At 35.9% G+C, this 19,697-nt stretch overlaps 3 protein-coding genes across 3 annotated transcripts in view; all 3 read left to right on the top strand.

Annotated features, from left to right (window-relative positions):
• Positions 1–1,137: 1,137 nt before the first annotated feature.
• On the top strand, positions 1,138–7,619 carry LOC135201896 (pro-resilin-like). Its single transcript, XM_064231194.1, has 6 exons — positions 1,138–1,269; positions 2,416–2,944; positions 6,005–6,069; positions 6,544–6,606; positions 6,875–7,012; positions 7,221–7,619. The coding sequence occupies exons 1-6, from the start codon at positions 1,138–1,140 to the stop codon at positions 7,503–7,505; spliced, it is 1,212 nt and encodes a 403-aa protein (XP_064087264.1). The 3' UTR covers positions 7,506–7,619.
• A 4,466-nt stretch (positions 7,620–12,085) lies between these two features.
• LOC135201270 (uncharacterized) lies at positions 12,086–14,298 on the top strand. The gene is made up of 4 exons (XM_064230141.1): positions 12,086–12,151; positions 12,820–12,906; positions 13,076–13,216; positions 13,788–14,298. Exons 1-4 carry the CDS (start codon positions 12,137–12,139, stop codon positions 14,238–14,240), a joined length of 696 nt encoding a protein of 231 aa, XP_064086211.1. The 5' UTR covers positions 12,086–12,136; the 3' UTR covers positions 14,241–14,298.
• Positions 14,299–17,727: 3,429 nt separating this feature from the next.
• The window catches only part of LOC135201269 (pro-resilin-like), a 3,138-nt gene continuing 1,168 nt past the window's right edge, over positions 17,728–19,697 (top strand). The window contains exon 1 of the mRNA XM_064230140.1: positions 17,728–17,790. Within this exon, the coding sequence (XP_064086210.1) occupies positions 17,776–17,790 (15 nt within the window). The 5' untranslated portion in view covers positions 17,728–17,775. The remainder of the gene's footprint in view (positions 17,791–19,697) is intronic.

Below are 19,697 nucleotides of genomic sequence, written 5' to 3'. Positions count from 1 at the left end.
TCTTCACAGCCATCCTTCTGTGACATACAAAGACACACACTTGGAAATGTTTAAGGTAGATTAATGTGGATTTATTCAATACACTCTATTCTTTACAACGTAAGAGCACTTGTATATACATTCTTAAAATCGATAAACTTCTTGCGGTCTGTATTACTGAATGTATTTCTAGTCTCCTTTCCATTTCCCTACTCAAGTTCAATTTCTTTCAAGAGCAATTACGATAAATCCATTAACCATTACGAAGATTTCAGCCGCTGGTCAACCAGAAACAATCTCCCAACTTACACCAAAAATCAGAAACATGTGACTGAGAATTCAAAATTACCCTTTTTACATGCATATCCAATGAGGATCACTAACAATGCAAAAAAATATTACTATATTGCAATTAAAATATAACTAAAACGCACTTGACAAATGCGCGATTCCAACGATATCTGTGACATTAGTAGTGCACGAAAAAAGAAAAAGAAAAAAATGGGGGGGCGCCCCCCCCCCCCCCCGGAACACACAAACACAAAAGAAACGTAAGACATAAGAACTGAAATATAAGTGACGGTGGGATAGCATATGGGTTCATCGTAACTTGGCATCGATGTGCATTTTATACGCAGACACGCATGTGTTTATATAATATATGATTATATATATCTATATAATATATATATATATATATATATGTGTGTGTGTGTGTGTGTGTGTGTATATACGATATACATATGACTGCCACTATCAACACCTATGAATAGGAACAAGTCATTCATTATAAAGATGTGTAAAAGATTTCATATCTAGAAAACTGTAGAATGACTTTCTACCTTACCATTTAAAATATCTATACTATGGATTATGAATATTTCTTTTTCCACGCCGGCAGATCACACTTGGTGTATTAGCGGGCTGTACAGCCTTAGTACTGGCTCGACCCGAAGTTATTGAGTCTTCCTACGAACAAGGCCTCTGCTTTTTGATAACCGTATTTTTTCCTAAATGAATCTAAATTTCCATGGCTACATTTCCCTCCGAAGTTAAAACTAATTCTTATTTATAAATACTCCATGTTGTAGTCGAAGCTATCACGTTTCAACTTTCACAGGAATTTAGCAAGATATTTATACTTTTTAGGAAGCTCTAATGCCCTACCAGTTCGACTATAATGTAAACGATGCCTACAAAGGACTCAATTTTGGCCAAGAGGAACATTCCGATGGGAAGGTAGTCTACGGATCTTATAATGTTGGTCTTCCAGATGGCCGTAGACAAAGAGTACGTAATATTTCAATCTTCTTCTTCTTCCCAGCTTTTTCCCATTTTTATATGGGGTCGCCGTTTCGGATGAGCCGTTTCCATCTATTTCTATCTTGCGCTTCTGCCTCATCAATTCCCTTCTCATGTAAATCTCCTCTCACACAGTCCTTCCATCTCTTTCTTGGTCTCCCTCTCTTTCTTCTTCCTTGCACCTCCACTCCCATAGTGATGGTCTCCCCATGCAGGTGTCCATACCATCTCAGCCTCCCCTCCTGCACTTTCTTTGATACTTCCACCACCTTAGTTGACCCCCTTATGTAGTCATTTCAGATCCTATCCACTCTTGTTACCCCAGACATCCACCTAAGCATTCTCATTTCTGCCACATCCATCTTCTTCTGCTCTGCTTTTCTCATGCTTGCTGTTTCCGTACCATACAGCATTGCTGTTCTTACCACCGTCTTGTGAAATTTTCCTTTTAACCTAAGCGGCACTCTTTTGTCACAAAGAACTCCCGAGGCCGCTCTCCAGTTGTTCCAGCCTGCTGAACCCGATGTTTTATTCTTCTTCTTCCATACTTCCTCCAGCGTTAACAAAAGATCCCAAATACTTAAACTTATCAACTCTCCTTATTTGCTCTCCACCAAGCTGAATACTTTCTCTATCATCCCCCTCAGTGGTGGTACACATATATTCTGTCTTGGATCTACTTATTCTCATTCCTCTGTCCTCCAGTACTTGTCTCCATCTTTCCAATTTCACTTCCAGATCTTCCCTGCTCTCTGCACACAGAACAATATCATCCGCATACAATATGTTCCATGGTACTGTCTCCCTTACTTCCTCTATTATAACATCCATCACTATGTTAAAGATAAATGGGCTCAGAGCCGACCCCTGGTGTAATCCTACTCTCACCTCAAAACCTTCTGTCTCCCCAACACTGCTCCTCACTATTTCAATAAGTTCCATATTTTTTGTGGTCTATGTATTTTCCTTATATCCTTATGTAATATCGGGAATAAGGTCTGGCATACATAATAAGACATAAAAAATAGTAAATCATCACTATATTTGATAAATTAAGCTTGATCTCTTTTGAAATCTCTTCTAAATCATGTAATATTCACAGAAGGTAATAAGGTTTGTTAAAAACTGTCGCAGGTCGAATACAGAGCCGATCATCAAAATGGCTTTGTAGCCAAAGTTAATTATGTTGGAGAGGCTCAACACCCTAAAAGCTACGGTCCAGCCATCACCTTCAAACCATCATACAGCAACGGAAACCAAGGCCAGGGTGGGAATGGTTTTTGCTACGGTGGCCAGGGATACGGTCAGGGTGGCAGTGGATTTAACGATGATGGCCACGGAAAAGCCCAGAGTGGCACAGGATTCAGCTATGGAGGACGAGGAAATGGTCAACGGGACAATGGATTTAACTATGGCGGCCAAGGAAATAGTCAGGGGGACAATGGTTATAGTGACAACGAACTGACCTATGGTGACAAAGGAAATGGTCAGCATGGCAATGGATTCAGCACTAGCACCCATATAAATGGTCAGGGCGGAAATGGTTTTAACTATGGTGATCAAGGAAATGGCCTGGTTAGCATTGGATTTGGCAGTGGCATCCACGATAATGCACATGGTGGCAACGGCTTTAGCTATGATAGCAAAACAAATGGCAAGAGTGGTAATGGATTAGGCCAAGAAAATGGCTACAATGAAAATGTTTTCTATCAAGAGTATCAGTGAATTTCATTAAAAGAGCCAAAATGGTAAGCATGGAAATGAAATTAGTCAAGCAGGCAAAGGATTTGGTCAAAATAGCAATGAGCTTGGATATAATTGGTGCAGCTTTGATCATAGAAGCAACGGTTGTCGCAGCAACAACAGGAGTGAATACCAGCGCTAATGCGAAAAATGGTCAATATTATATTTATATAAGGCAATTAAAACTAATAAAGTAATTCTATAAATCAATTAATATTTACTTTTAGTCCAACTGGGAAATCATATCAACTCTCTTCCTTACGTAACTCTTTGTATGAGGATGTTTTAGACTTCAATGATCTTACCAGGTCAAGTTAGTATGTTAGGAAACTAGTGGACAATTGTTAGCAATAATGTATGAAGAAATCCACAATTATATGTCTGAATGTATAATATCTCTAAAAATGATGCTTTCGCTGACTTCCCCAGTTAGCAAAAGCTTCATTTTAAGAGATAATAAACATACAGACATAATTATGGATTTCCTTCACCCTTTCTCAGATCAAATAGGTGATGACATTAATTACTATTAGTACCAATCATTCATTGTTCATTGCTTTAATATTAATCAACGGAAGTCAGATTTGGGCCAATTCGAAAAAATAAAAAATTACAAAATTCTAATTAACACACACATATATATATATATTATATATATATATATATATATATATATATATATATATGTATATATATATACACTGTATATTCGGACAGGTCACCTCACTTTAACTAACGGAACCCTTCCTGCAATGGTTTCTGTAACAAAGCTCTGTAAAATTTCAAATAAGCAGTTATGTCTGAACATACGAAGATAAAAGGCCATCCATCGCCATCGCTAACATCTAAACGAGAAAGAGTTAACCACGTCTTTAAGGAGATGAGCAAAATTATCAAAGATAATCTGGCAACAGTAGCCAGCATAAAACAAAATTCAAAAAGAATTGTGTAACTCAAAGTTAAAGTACAAACCAGACCAAGCAGTGACTATAAAATCTTGTTTAAATAAATCATCAAACAATCCAGAGACTCCGTGTACAGATGACACACAGCTAGTGATAAATACACAATCAAGTGTCAAAAGTTCATAAAACTCGAATATGCATTTATGGAATTTAATAAGAAAAAAAAAGTGGCTTGGGGACTAATAGCGGCTTTACATTTGAGCTTGGTTTGTGCGTTAAGAAGAGCTGAATCGCAAAGAGTCATGCTTAAAAAGAAGGAGGCCATGATTAACATTCAAGTCTTTTGAAGCCAATCAAACACGGTGAATTGAATGCGTCAAAGTTTTTACAGTGAGGTTTATAAAAGGATCTCACCAAAGAGCTTCATTTTGTAGAATTCCCTGCTCCTCTCTGATCAAAATTCTATTCAGTTCAATAGTATTGAATAACACTTTCTAAACTACTAGCTCTTTTTGTTGAATAAAAATTATGATAGGAAAGTTCTTAAAAGTACCTTCTTTAAACGTTTCGGTCCGTCTTATTAATGCATACAACTTATGTAACTGACCTCAGCACCCTCATGAACTGCACTGTTTATATAAACATTCCATTCATACTTCGTATTATCGGCTCTGTTTCACCTAATAAACATCCATGTGAGATATGAAAAACGTTAAAGACCATTAACACAGGGTTGTTCTGATTTTTTTTTTTTTTTATTTTTTTTTTTTTTTTTTTTTTTGCTTTTTCGTTACGAAATAAAGCAACTAAGAACACTTGATATATATACATATATGTGTGTATTATATATATTATATATATATATATATATATATATATATATATATAATATATATATATAGATATTATATATATATATATATATATAAGCTATAAGCCAGTTAATGGTCACTATCAATGCTAGCTCATTTGGAATAGGAATAGATACTAGGAAGACAAAGGGTAAGACTGAGCCTCATATAGGCGCAATAAGAAACAGATGGTGTTGAATTTGTCTGCAGCGTTTATAACTTGAACACATTGGTAAGGGACGAAAATGGCAGCAACTTTTGTCGTTGGTTTTGTTTCTAAGCCACTCCCAATTAGAGTTAATGGTTTATAAATGAAAAATAACATTTAACTACAAAATTCATTCATCTTTATATCATGATCATTATTTCCCGACTGAACTATTTGAATGTTTTAGTAACTTTACAGCCTGCTTCACTTACGAAAAAGAGAGAGAGTCCGCCCTTACTAAAGAATTATTATCCAAATACTACTTACGATAGCCTTGTTGAAGTAAAAATGGAACAAGTTAAAAAATTTTTATTCGTAATGGAAAGTGAGAAAATTCAGTGCTCAACTGATTAATAAGACCAAGTGGATCAGATTCACTTGTTATTTAAAAGCTTACATAAAGTGATTTTTACAATTATCTAATGATCATGACCTAAAAAAAAAATTTTTATTTAAAAAATACAAAATTCTGGATAAAATGCGCAATACTTTTCGTGACATTCTTAAAGGAAATTAAAACTATTAGTTTTCCGTTTTCTCAAATCTATTCAAGGCCTTACCGTAGCTGTAGCTTGAAACCTCCTCAGACTCTCCGTCATTAGAGCTGCCATTTTCGCAAATAATACGTCCAGATATTTTTAAGTATATAAAAAAACCTTGTTCTATAAAATTGCAAACGAATTAATTACCAAAAGTTTTCACTTTCCAATACCACTTCGCTAATAACTATTGAAGTTCATACGGAGTGTATCCATAAATCGTGAGCACAGGAGAAGATGTCGCCTTTTCAAGAGTTTGCCCATAAGTATAGCAATGTAATAACATTAAAAATAAGAGATGCAACAAATTCACAATCTTTCTATATGACAAGAAACACAACAATGACAACAGTCCTCATACCGGTGATGATTGGAAATGAAATCTCTCCAATTACGTCAATTTAGAAATGACCGCTGACCTCAGTGCCCAGTGAAGTCAAAAGACTTTTGGTATAAAAGCACTCCCCGTGAAGTAAGAGGTTATATTTGACCTCCGTGACCCACGACAAAGTCCGCCTAGAGACGTCATGATGGCTATTAAGGTCAGAAATTCGTAATCTTGTGACAGGGGTAAATGTATTCAGACTCCACTGAACAGAGGTTCCAAAAAGAACTATTTTATCGTAGATACCTAGCAAAAAAAATATTTAATTTCCAAATCTTAAAACACGCTGAAGCCATTTTTATTCACCTCTTGACAATTTGTACACCATCGGATTACTTCATTACTTACTTTCAGCTCATAATTTTTATCGTTGGAAAATATGGCATGTGAACAATAATTCTTAAAATTCACACAAGTATAAACCTCATCTGGTCTTCATAACTTGTTTAGGTAGGCAGAAAATGAAAAATGAAATTAACTGTGGAACCGACTTACACGAGTGGCATTTAGGACCAAAGTATGAACGTGTAAAATGTTCATTAAACAAACAAGCAAAGGTGAAAATTAGTTTTACAAAACCTATTAACCAAAGCATGGAATTGAAAACAGTCCTCTCTCCTAATAAACACAGACGGTCGCAACGTTGCTGGCGACTTCTATGGCCTTCGTTTCATCTCACCCTGGCTACGAATCGGTAAGTGACAGTATACTATTTTGCATCGCCTTCGTTTCTCCGATAAGTCTTAACATAGAGGAAAGATTCTGAATAAAAAATAAAATACATTTAACGTTTTTCCCATAAAACTGGCGTGGGTTTAATTTCAGGCTTATCCTTACACAATATAACTGAATGTAGTCCAATGTTTAAAAAAAAAAGTATATTGTTTACTCTAGCAAGACTAAAAACAAAATGTTTACTCTAATATTAAAATCACAAGGAGACCAATAATTACCACCGACAGGCACCCATGCCATATCGCTTTGCCTATGACGTAAACGATCCTTACGAAGGTGTAAGCTTTGGTCACAGAGAACATTCCGACGGGAATGTCGTCACTGGGTTCTACAATGTTGCACTTCCGGACGGGCGTAAACAAAATGTAAGTATTCTAGTTTCCCTTTTTCTTTATTTAAATTAGTAAAATTTGACAGCTTTTACAGTACACATTTCATGCAATGTAAAATACAATCTTTGACAATAAAGTATATCACCGTTGATAATTAAAAATGTCGCACTTATTACTTAATCTAACCAAAAGTTAAAAGTCAAAGGCTAATTAGTGTTATTGAATTTAAATGCCTTCACAGGGAGAATACAGAGTCAACGACGAAAGTCCAGCTCAGCATTCTCAAGCCTATGGGTCAGCTGTCACCTTCAGACCTTCTCAGAACAACGCTGGCCAAGGGCAGAGGGGAGATGGATTTGGCTACGGAGGCCAAGGATGTGGAGATGTTGGCTTTGGAAATTGCAATGCAGGATTAGTAACTACCGACGGTGGAAATGGATTTGGTTATGGAGGCTTTGCATCTGGCCATGCAGGACTGAGCAGCAACCAAGGAGGAAGTGGATTTGGCAATGGTGGCTTCGGGTAAACCCAGGGAGGACAGTGCCCTGGCTTATAGCAATGGTGTCAGTTGGGGATGAAGTTACGAAATCTTGGGCAAAAAAAAAAAAAAAAAAAAATGCAAAGTAAAATAAACAATAAACGATATTCAGCCCCCTAAATTCCGTTTTTCTCACACAACAATAAACGAAATCAGCAAAACTCCATATTGCCATGCATAATAACCTTGTATTCCTCCGCCATCATTAGGGGAAAATCAATATTCGCCAAAAATGCAAACCCTGAAATTATTACCGAATCCTCAACAATTATTCAAGTAATAACATGGCAACTAATTGAACAAAAAGATTGCTATGACTTTTTTTAGGAAGATTAAAATTCAGCCTTTGGGGTGTTACGATCAAAGCTCATCTTTCGCGGTATTACTGTTATGGCTCCATTTCACATGACAACCTGATCATTAGATGCCGATAAGAACGATGATGACCGAATCGTAAGGCTACAGGCCTATTTGTGAGTGAATATGCATATTTCATCTTTTTCTGTCAGTGAATTCTGATCACATCTTCTATCATTTTTACGTAATTGTTCGGCAAAATTATCCAGATATTTTAAAAGTCGGTAATCTAGGTGAAATACTATTTGCATACGGTAATGTAGTCATTTGCAGCTGATTTAAATGAGGCTTTCATGTAAATGTGTATTGTACTTCCAATGTTTTTAATAGTTCCTATAGTAGATTCACATCGACCGTGCATTTGATGTCTAGGCCAGTCCCTTATGACGCTCTTGATTGGCTGACAGCCAATCAGGAGCGTGGTAAGGGACTGGCCTAGACATCACATGCACGGTTGATGTGAATCTACTATAGTACGATGAAATGTCCTAAGTAGCTTTATTATTTCCAGATGATAATTAATTAATATTAATGCTGATGTCATTCGATATGCGCATTTCCTAAGTCAGTTATCTAACACCTACCTTAGAAACTTCCACTTCAAAAGCGTTGTGAAAAATATACAGCAAAATGGCCCGTTATATTTCAGAAAGAAAGTCGTTCAAAAATGCAAAATACGATAAAAAAAAATAATAAATAAAAAATAGCAGATAAGACATTATGTAAATATAGGGAAAATTAAATTTAAAGGTTTTTCAGAGTGGTGATAAATTTTGGCTGCTAATTTTAAGTGATTACGATTCCTTAATTATTTCAAGTTCAACAAGATTCAAGTTCAACAAGAACAACAGTAATGAAAAATAAAATTTCAAATCAATTATTCAGTATAATAATTACATAAAATTAAAAATTTCAAACATTCTCATTTTTTCTCTAAGAAGACCAATCAAAAACAATAATATATTATCATTTACATGATGCTAAACTAACACTAATAATAATGGTGAAAACCAATTTAATAATAAAGATGTGACTCTACCCGTTGCAGAAGTGTAACGTTATGCTAGATATATATTCGAGTACTTTATTAAAGAACTTCACTGCCTATGAACACAACATATGCAAATTTTCATGGGCTCTAATTAGCTCTTTACATTTTCATATGTCATAACAAATGCAGAGTATCTGGAACGTTCAAAAATGGTTATTTCCTCTTTTATTTGAGCGCAATTACTATAATTGGCCCATTACTTAAAAATGAACATTTTCAGTAACTGCAAAACGGCAGAAAATTTTGTTTTATCCAAACAAATTCATTAAACAACTTATTATATGGAGATATACGAACAAATATTTTATTTACTTATGTATAGTCTGGTGGGAAACAATGGACTAGTTACTTGAAGCTATAGAATAAGTACAGAAATCCTTCATTTATTATATCTTTAAATATATATGAGTAACATACAAGCGAATAAAAAAAAAACTGAATTCAGTGATCCTAAAAAGTTGCCAAACTTATCTTTCGGATAAAATCCTCACAAACTAAACATCCACTGCCTTAGTGTTTTGGTGATTCAATATAAATCCTCTAACCTTTTCCAAATTTTAAGCAGACACACAAGATGGGTATCATTCTTTTACAGACATTGCTGCAATACTGAACAAACACTCAAAAGTGATTACAATACGCATCCCCCAATGATAAACAAATCAACCTGGCCATTCCAGAAGGAACCCGACGGAACAGCTAGCATCACCTAATTCCATGGTCAGAGTTTCACTGGTTCCAACCCAGCCATTATCAGCCTACCAAGTTGTAAATGGGTAATTGGTCGACCTGGGCTGACCAGTAAAGGTAGAGGCCGCAGCAGAATGGAAACGATTGCACATTTCCAGGAAGCAAAGGGTCTGGATACCTCGTTCGATTAAACCGAACTTACCCCTGCAGGGTCGTCCTGCGAGATTGACTACTTCCACTAATGCACGAAGTTATAGGCTGGGTTTCCCTCTCAAAAGCATAATGGAAATACCAACAAAGTTTTTTTTTCGAGATACCGAGTTTTAATGAATCATTCTCATTAGGTGAAGGCAGTTACTCTTGAAAGGAAGGAGACCCAAGAAATGTGAAAATACAGATATCAGTTTCTTTACCCAGAAAAAAGGACTAGTTCCAATTGGCAGCAAAAGCTGATTGGAAGTTCGTATGTTGAAAAGTTTAGGCCGGCACCGTTTGAACGCATCCTTTCAGCTTCTAATATTACTCTGCTTCTCTACAACTTATACCATGAAATCTAGGTGTAGCTACTTAATTCAAATTGAAGTACCAGACTTTTAAATAGAAAAAAAAGTTATGACTAAGTACAAAAGAATCATGAAGAGATGTAACCCACTCGGTTCATTATTTGGCGTACCTTTAAAAGTAACAGTCAAATATGCAACTTGTCATTTCAATTATACCCGTGGTCAAGGGCTCTGCAAGTTTAACTATCATGCCCTAACATGAAGATATCCGAAGGTACTGTTGACCTGTAGGTTTCCAGGGTACGATAACAAAGCTCTCAGATTGTTTGGGCTGGACCGCTAGAGTGGTGATAGGAAAATTTAAGCAAACATGTGCTGTACTCTTCATCCTTCCCGCTTCTATATAGTGTAATTTTACTTTTTGGAAGATGCATCAAACAATAAGGCAATGAGAAAAAGCTTTTTACAAGTATACACATCGATACAACCCGTATTTGACATCTCTTGGCTTGAAATTCTGCTATTCACAAAGGAATTATGAAAAAATGTTGGTATTGCAAAAGACAGAAAAATATTGTTCTTGATTCTGATACAAATAACCACGACTAATGGTGTGGCTACTTGGTGATGGAGACGAAAAAATGCAGGTACTACATGTTCAATTCTTGGTAAAAAATTTATAATTATTAGTTTTATTAGTCATAGCAAGCAAGCACGCACCCATTAACTCACCGAGTAAATTTTCACAGACGTAATGAGAAAAACCTAACAAGGAAAGAGAAGCATAATTAGTTGTGCATAGAATGGTAAACATAATAATACAGAAACAGATAGTAATGCGTAAGTATATAGCATTAAAAATATTTGAACCATTAACTATGCCCATGCCATGGATAGGAAAGTTGTTCCACAATTTTACTATAAAGATAATGAAACACCTTTAGCACTGTACTATGTGTCTTTGTGGTAACTGCATGGAATAAAGATGCTTACGCTCTGAGAACTGAGCAGCACGCAAATGAAAGTTGCGAGGCAATTAATCTTCCAACGAATAGGCTACGTCATTATAACTAGTTTGGAAAAACTGAACACCCACCACCTGCAAACACACGTTCTGGTTACCCATGCTGTAAAAATGACCGTATCATGAGAGGGCCAGATTGATATAAGTTAAATATATCTTAGCTTAACCAGACCACTGAGCTGATTAACAGCTCTCCTAGGGCTGGCCCGAAGGATTAGATATTTTTACGTGGCTAGGAACCAATTCGTTACCTAGAAACGGGACCTACAGCTTATTGTGGGATCCGAATCACATTATATCAAGGGATTAATTTCTAATCACAAGAAACAAATTCCTTTGATTCCAAGTTGGCAGAACGGGGAATCGAACTCGGGACTACTCAATCGGTAGGCGAGCACGTAAACTACTCTTCCAACGAGGAACCTGGCAAATTGGTAAGTCCCGACCCTAAAGGTTATTTACTATACTGTACCATTGTTCAGACGAAATTACCTTTATTAGGCATACTTAAGTGCTTGTGCTGGGGACGTTAGTAAGAAAAGCTGGACCTGGCAAAACGACAGCGTTTATAATTTACAGGCTAGCTGTTCACACACACACAAAAAAAACGTATGGAAACCATATCAACAGGCATGAAACGGACACACATGAGATGCGAAAAGACAAAATTCAATAGCGCTACGAATTCTAAAACCCTGAAGCTCTGTCTCCTTGGGAATAAACGATTACAAGTCATTATTATTATATTGCTACTTGAATTGCATATCCGGTACACCTCATCCAATGAAACAGCAACATACGACACACCTCAAGTTATGCTGATAGCGAGAGTCAGTGATTTCAAAAAGGGGTCAAAAGCTCAATTGCGTAAAATGACCGGCCTCTCTGACCTTGCGTCGCAACATGACTTTAGTATAAAAGCATCATCGGTCAGCCCACATTCAACAGTTCATCTTCTGAAACCAGCGAAAACATATCATAAAAACAAGGAGCCATGGTGGCCTTTGAGGTAAGTTATCTCTTTACTGAGATGGCTAGAGCAGATAAAAATTGAATCGTGAATTTCTCTAAAAACTTTTCTGTTCTTTTTTAATGAAACGATAACCAAGAGATAATTTCACTACTCTATGTTACTTTTTACTCTGTAAAATGAAGGATAAATGATCTGACCATTTATCAGAAGGATGTGACAGTTCTTTGTCTCCAAAATCTTTTATACTGGAAAAACTCCATTCTACTTTTAATAACTGAATGCAAAATTAATGAATCTCGATTAGACGAAAATTTTGAAAGAACAGGAATGAAATATTAATATTCATTGAAATATCAGTATTACAACTGTATATAAAATAATAACTTAACTACATTTATGATCTTTGTTATGAACCCTTTAAAAATAAATCCAAATATGCGAGAGAGAGAGAGAGAGAGAGAGAGAGAGAGAGAGAGAGAGAGAGAGAGAGAGAGAGAGAGAGAGAGAGGCAATTTCATAGTGATGAATCTCATAAATTAATTAATTACTGCTATCTACTGAATAAAAAAAGTCCATCAAAAAGAAGCAATTTACCTCAAAAAGTGAGAGAGAGATTTAAACCGATCAACTTTTACCAAGTTAAATCACATTTACACGGGAGCTGACTACATCAGACAATTCCTTCTTTCTCCTGAATCCCACAGAGAGCAGCCTTCTTACTGACGGTTTGCATATCCTGCGCCCTGTCCTTTCCCGATGCCACTGGGTCAACAGGGGCTGGCTATGGACAGGTAAGCGTCTTACCCCTTCTACAATGAAAAAATGTAACAAGAAGTTACATACATTAACATAATTTCTATTTCATAAAATGGCAGATTTACAAATTACCTCGACATAAGGTGAAGTAATCACTCACATGCAAAGCTATAAAGACAATATTAATTAAATTCATATTTTCAGAATTCACTTTTGCCATACCAGTTCGCATACGACGTTAACGACAACTATAAAGGAGTGGACTTTGGCCAACAGGAGAAATCCGACGGGAATGCTGTTACCGGATCTTACCAGGTCGTTCTCCCAGACGGTCGCATCCAAAATGTGAGTTCTGAGTTAACTAATGGCGCTTGTGGCGTAAATGAAGTTATTGGTTGTATACTTTTTACAGGTTGGTGTGTAGAAAAATGAAGGATGCTTCATTACCGACATTTGGTTTCATTATACGTGACTGTCATTGTCATTAGAGAAATGCCAATAGTATTTTTATTGGTGAGATTTAGCTTTCATTGGAATTTAATGATGACATGCGCGCGTACACAAAGACGAACGGAGACACACTCATGTACAAATACACAAACACACACACACACACACACATATATATATATATATATATAGTATATATATATATATATACATATAATATATGTGTGTGTGTGTGTGTTAAACGGATGGTAAAAGCAATACAAATCATCATTCCGTGAAAGTATATAATGCCAGTGATTCAGAGGAGAGAGACACACACACACACACACACACACACACACACATATATATATAATTATATATGTACTATATATACTGAGAGAGAGAGAGAGAGAGAGAGAGAGAGAGAGAGAGAGAGAGAGAGAGAGAAATGAACTCTTCACCCCCAAAAAACTATCTTTTGCAGGTAGAATACAGAGCTGACCATCAATCAGGATTTCTGGCCAAGGTCTCATATTCTGGCCAAGCTCAATACCCTCAAACCTACGGCCCAGCCATTACTTTTCCGCCTTCTTATGGTAATACCAACCAAGGAAATGGCCAAGGTGGTAGTGGACTTGGCTATGGAGGCCAGGGAAGCAACGCATTCAATTCTGGTAGTCAAGGAAACGACCTAGGAAACGATGGTTTTGGCTATGGAGGTCAAGGAAGCAATGGAGTTGGTCACGGTGGGCAAGGTGGCAGTGGTTTTGGCTATGGCGCCGTTGGAAGCAGTGGATTTGGCAGTGGTGGGCATGGAAGTAGCCCAAGTGGTAATGGACTTGGGTATGGCAGCCAAGGAAATGGAAACAGTGCTAATGGATTTGGTAATGGGAATAAGGGCAGTAGCATGAGTGGTGGATATATGTACAGGGTGTGATACATATGTTTATGCTGCAAATAATGTAAAATGCTATAACAATAAATTTTATTTCGTCTGTCACGATCTTTTTAACCTTGAAGACTCGATTGTGTTGAAAATTGAAATCTCAAGTGCCATTACTTTTCCTTACATTCGACGACCTAACATTTCTCAGGAAGCCGAAACATAAATATGCAATCTGAAAACCTAAATACCGAAAGCATTAATTAACAAGGTAAATTCCTTATTTTCTAGGACCTGTTTGTAAAGAAGATCCATGGATGAAAAAAAACTTAACCAGTTTTGTAACACTTGAAAGATTTAATAATTTAACAATAACTAAAGCAGTCAAGCGGAGCACCTAATAAAAGCGACCTCTATGCAGTTTTGGAAATCTGTGGAACGAGTTTTCTTTTATATATTTTGGACTGAACGTAAAATTAATTCACAAAATGAAGTTCATTGTATGAAAAAGTTGCACTGACATGTTTCGCAGTGAAATGAATACAATACATAAACACTTGAAATGCCAAGCTATGAATGACTACAGAATCAAATTCAAACCAAAATATAATAAGAAAATGTCTAACTCATCACTCAAATACACGCAAAATCTTCTGATGCTATATTTTGGCCACCATGGTTAAAAGAAAACTCATCTCTACAGTGGAATGTAATGTAAGAAGAACGGTCGTCGTAAATAAGGAACATTATCGAGGCGGAAACACATGTTGACATTTACTACAATACTGAGGAGGATTCAGATATTTCAAAAACTGTAATATATCCCTACACTCATGTAACTACAATTCGCTCAATGTAAAATACACTTTTCATACGATGTTTGAGGTTTTCTGGATCTTTCCATATTAAAAAGTACAGCGGCGCATAAGCAAGTGAAATTATGGAGTTCATTGTTCATGTCTGCATATGACAGATGAAATTAACTTCGGAACCTGGGAGGGCTCTTTCAATGCTGTACTTTATATGCACGAAGCCTCTTCAAAATTACTTGTGACTTATCCCAAATTCCTTGACTTCACGTCAAGGAAGGTTCACGGACTTTATCCAGGGCTGAATGAAAAGCCTCCCTTCAGAACAATGACCAGGCTTTTTCTCCCAATTTGTATGCACTTCAACTGGGTCATCATGTCACCTCCTTCCGCCGGTTTTACAGATAGTATTTTGGGCATTGTCAAAAAAGGGTTTTTGGGCTGCGTATGACCTCCACTTCCTCAGCCACGCTGTACAAGTCAGGATTCACTTCCTACTGACACTTGTTAGCAGTCATCAACTCGCAGTCAATAAGTTTAGTGACCACGTCAAACAATTCATTTAATAATGGAGAATTGTTTGTCCTCTTCAGTATTTCTTGAATCTTGTAACCTGACGTAGTAAAAGCTGTGTGTCTTATAAATAAATAATGAAAGTTGTCTCCACACTTCAGTGTTTCTTCAATCATGTAATGTGACTCTATGAAAGCTGTATCTGTTTTAAATAAAGAATAAGAAATTGTCTACCTTCTTCAGTATTTCTTGAATCATGTAACATGAATATAAAAGTTGAGTCTATTATACCTTTAAGGGTGAATTGGGTACACTAGCACATAGTCGCTGATTCGCACTTCTCTGGACAGCTTTGCCAGTTTTGGATCCTCCACCAAAAAATATCATTAGTAATGTAGGGAATAAGTCACGTATATAAAGAAAATGAAAGGCCATGTTAGGGAGAAACAGTGATCGTCGATACTAAATACACGCAAGAGGTTACAGATAACAAAAAGCAAATATACAACAAAAACTGTATGCCAACTCTAGACAATACCCTTCACAAAATGCGCTGTGTATAAATAATGCAAAGTGGCTGTGATGCTCTTTACTCTCAGAACCAAATCGACTTTAGAAGGAATATTAAAAGTAAGCTTTCAGTACGGGGAAGAAACTGGCAGACTACTAGTACTGAAGGTACTGAAATAACGTGTGGAATGTCACATAGAACCAACGGTGAAAATGTAATTACTCTATAAAGAAAATGAATTACTCTATAAAGAAAATGTAATTACTCTATAAAGAAAGTCAGGAATGAATGCCACACTACGACAGTGAACATCAGCAATCAGCAGTGGAAAAGAAAACAATGATTATGAAATCTATTAAACGTTCGAGGAAAAGAACGTGTTATTAATAAAAAATAATGTTTCTTTAGACATCCATAATGAGAGAGAGAGAGAGGAGAGAGAGAGAAGACAGAGAAGGAGAGAGAGAGAGAGAGAGAGAGAGAGAGAGAGAGAGAGAGACGATGTAAATGCCAAACAAACAATCACTTACTTGGGTATTTCTGCTCAACAAACGATATATTGTGTATTTGTATATGTGTATGTGTATATAATCATATATATATATATATATATATATATAGTATATATATATATATATATATATAAAGAAAAATTCTAAGAACTTTGGAGTTCAAAGGTAAGTTCAATAGGGTACAGAAAACTTAAAACGCATCAACAAAATAACAAATTGATTTAACTGTACAAAGTTACAGGGAAAGTTACAGGAACTGATAAAAATCATAGCTAGGGAAGACCGTTTACCGGAATCAGGTGAAGTGCCCCACCAAGTCTATCAAAGAAAAGCTAAACCTAATAACGCTCTTGAATAGAATACTACTTAAAACAAAAGTTGGATTTCTGAATACAACGAAACTTCGTATGTTCAAGATTACGCACCATATGCATGTATATGCATGTATATATACAAACATGCATACATTATTCATTTTAATTCATTCATAACATAAACACACACACACGCGCATTATATATATATATATATATATATATATATATAAATATATATATATATATATATTTATTTTCTCTCTCTCTCTCTCTCTATATATACATATTATAATATATAGTATTATATAAATATATTATTATTATATATATATAATAATATAGAGAGAGAAGAGAGGAGGAGGAGAGAGAGAGAGATACACACAAAACTTTACCGTTTACCTCGAAAGTAACTTACATTCAAATGCAACTATACTTTATAAGTGCATCTGCAAAGGCCAACGTTCAAATCCTAGTCCAGGAAGATGCACTTATCACCATGATTCTCCTTGTGTGGTTTATTTGTGGCTTTATACATATATAATATATATATATATATATATATATATATATATATATATATATATATATATATATATATTATATAGAGAAGGGAGAGAAAGATCCTCTACCGTAACATAATCTAGATGACAGGAAATTAACCTTAATCAAGAAATCATGAAGTAATGTGAGTTATATTCAACGAATTCGGTGAAAGACAAAGAAAAAAGAAAACTGTAACGCTTAATTTATAGATAGCGAGTGATTTCGGAATTTCATAAAAGTTAATTAAAGAATCATGACTGACACCATTCATCTATTGACGACACTCATGACGATCTTTGGATATAAAAGCATCCGGTGCCGTCGAATTGCCACAGTCCTCTCTCCACTCCCCTTCGGATAAGAAGAGCCAAGCAAAGGGCAATCATGGTAACAGACAAGGTACTGTATCAAATGATATGCATGTGTACTTTACACACATACACCACATACGCACGCACGCACACACACACAACACACACACACATACACACACACATACACACACAAGTATATATATATATATATATATATACACACACCTATATACACTTCTTTCTATTGAACACCATATTCTTTGGAAGCTTGAATTTCAAGTCAATGGCCACTGTGGAATTGCTCCAAATGAATAGGGTTAATCTTCTCATAATAATAATAATAATAATAATAATAATAATAATAATAATAATAATAATAATAATAATAATAAACTGGTCGATTCAACGTACCACCATAGTTCACACTGTTAATGCTATATGTGGCATTCAAATTTCTTTGCATGGTAGTCAAGGGATAAATGGTGACATACATGAGGCTAGGTGGAAAGAAAAAAGGGTTTGAATCCTTGAGACAAAATTCGTAATCTGTTCCACATGAAGCTGAATTTCACCCAATCGTCCAAAATGACATTTAGCTGTTAAAAAAAAGTGTTAGATATTGCTCATCTCACACACCATGAGATAATTATTCAATTTATTTCCTTATCAATCTCCGCGTCACTAACGCCTGGTTTCTGAAGGCATGACTGCTAGTAACACATCTCAAAGATATCGACTCTTCACCTTCTGTCTGTTATATATGTAGTTTATTCTCGTCTGTTCTCAAATCTGCGGCGCTTGTAATCTTTGAGATTTTCCCCCATTTCCTCAAAGTGTTCCTTACTGGTGTGAATTTTCCCTATCTCTAGTATCTCTCCTTTAAAAGATGATGCCCAAATTAATGACGCCTTTCTTCCTGCTTGTCTCATCTCCAATAATATAAGGCAATAGCTCTCTTTGATCTGTTGCCGTGATATAAACATCAATTCTTCTCTCGACTGAAGTCTACGATGCGATGCCGAATAGTTCAGAATGCAGTATGCAACGTTCATCTGATTACTACTATTAAGGGAGAATCTACCTTCATTCAAGACTGATTTACAATGATCCACTACTTGGTGTCCAATCCCCATTTGCGAAAAGCTGTTTAATAGGTGACCCTCTTCCCTGAATACTCACAAGTCTTTACACAAGACTTTCTTCAAGAACATTGCGTTCGTTTCATCTGTTATACGTCTATATGAATAGCATTCAGGATATTGTTCTTATGAGAATCCTACAACAACTGCATTGCTGCCGTAAACGAAGTATCCTACAGTTTCCTAAAACGGTTCACATTCGAACCAAGTATCCTACAGCTTCCTAAAACAGTTCACATTCGAACTAAGTATCCTACAGCTTCCTAAAACGGTTCACATTCGAACTAAGTATCCTACAGTTTCCTAAAACGGTTCACATTCGAACCAAGTATCCTACAGTTTCCTAAAACGGTTCACATTCGAACCAAGTATCCTACAGCTTCCTAAAACAGTTTACATTCGAACCAAGTATCCTACAGCTTCCTAAAACAGTTTACATTCGAACCAAGTATCCTACAGCTTCCTAAAACAGTTCACATTCGAATTAAGTATCCTTCAGTTTCCTAAAACGGTTCACATTCGAACCAAGTATCCTACAGTTCCTAAAAAACGTGGTTTCACATTCGAACTAAGTATCCTACAGTTTCCTAAAACAGTTCACATTCGAATTAAGTATCCTACAGTTTCCTAAAACGGTTCACATTCGAACCAAGTACCTACAATTTCCTAGAACAGTTCACGTTCCAGCATCGTAAAGTACGCTAGTAAATCGTAATACAATTCCAGACCGAACAGATTTAAATTCCGATTACACATGTTCTTGTAAATTTCACCCAGATGGATTTGCTGGCCAAAAATATAAAGTGGCTGAAGATTAACCAGTTTACACTGACAATAAAATCTCTACAAAAAG

This window comes from Macrobrachium nipponense, chromosome 28 (assembly GCF_015104395.2).
Source record: "Macrobrachium nipponense isolate FS-2020 chromosome 28, ASM1510439v2, whole genome shotgun sequence".
Classification (NCBI taxonomy): domain Eukaryota; kingdom Metazoa; phylum Arthropoda; class Malacostraca; order Decapoda; family Palaemonidae; genus Macrobrachium; species Macrobrachium nipponense.
Note: the sequence above shows the minus strand (reverse complement) of the source record. Positions and strands in the feature narration are given on the sequence as shown.

Excerpts from the sequence above, each read along its gene's own strand:
- LOC135201896 (XM_064231194.1), top strand. The coding sequence starts at position 1,138 with ATGCCCTACCAGTTCGACTATAATGTAAACGATGCCTACAAAGGACTC. Across the intron at positions 1,270-2,415 it reads CAGATGGCCGTAGACAAAGA|GTCGAATACAGAGCCGATCA; the intron begins GTACGTAATATT and ends AAACTGTCGCAG. Across the intron at positions 6,607-6,874 it reads CTCACCCTGGCTACGAATCG|GCACCCATGCCATATCGCTT; the intron begins GTAAGTGACAGT and ends TACCACCGACAG.
- LOC135201270 (XM_064230141.1), top strand. Across the intron at positions 12,907-13,075 it reads CAGGGGCTGGCTATGGACAG|AATTCACTTTTGCCATACCA; the intron begins GTAAGCGTCTTA and ends TCATATTTTCAG. Across the intron at positions 13,217-13,787 it reads CAGACGGTCGCATCCAAAAT|GTAGAATACAGAGCTGACCA; the intron begins GTGAGTTCTGAG and ends TATCTTTTGCAG.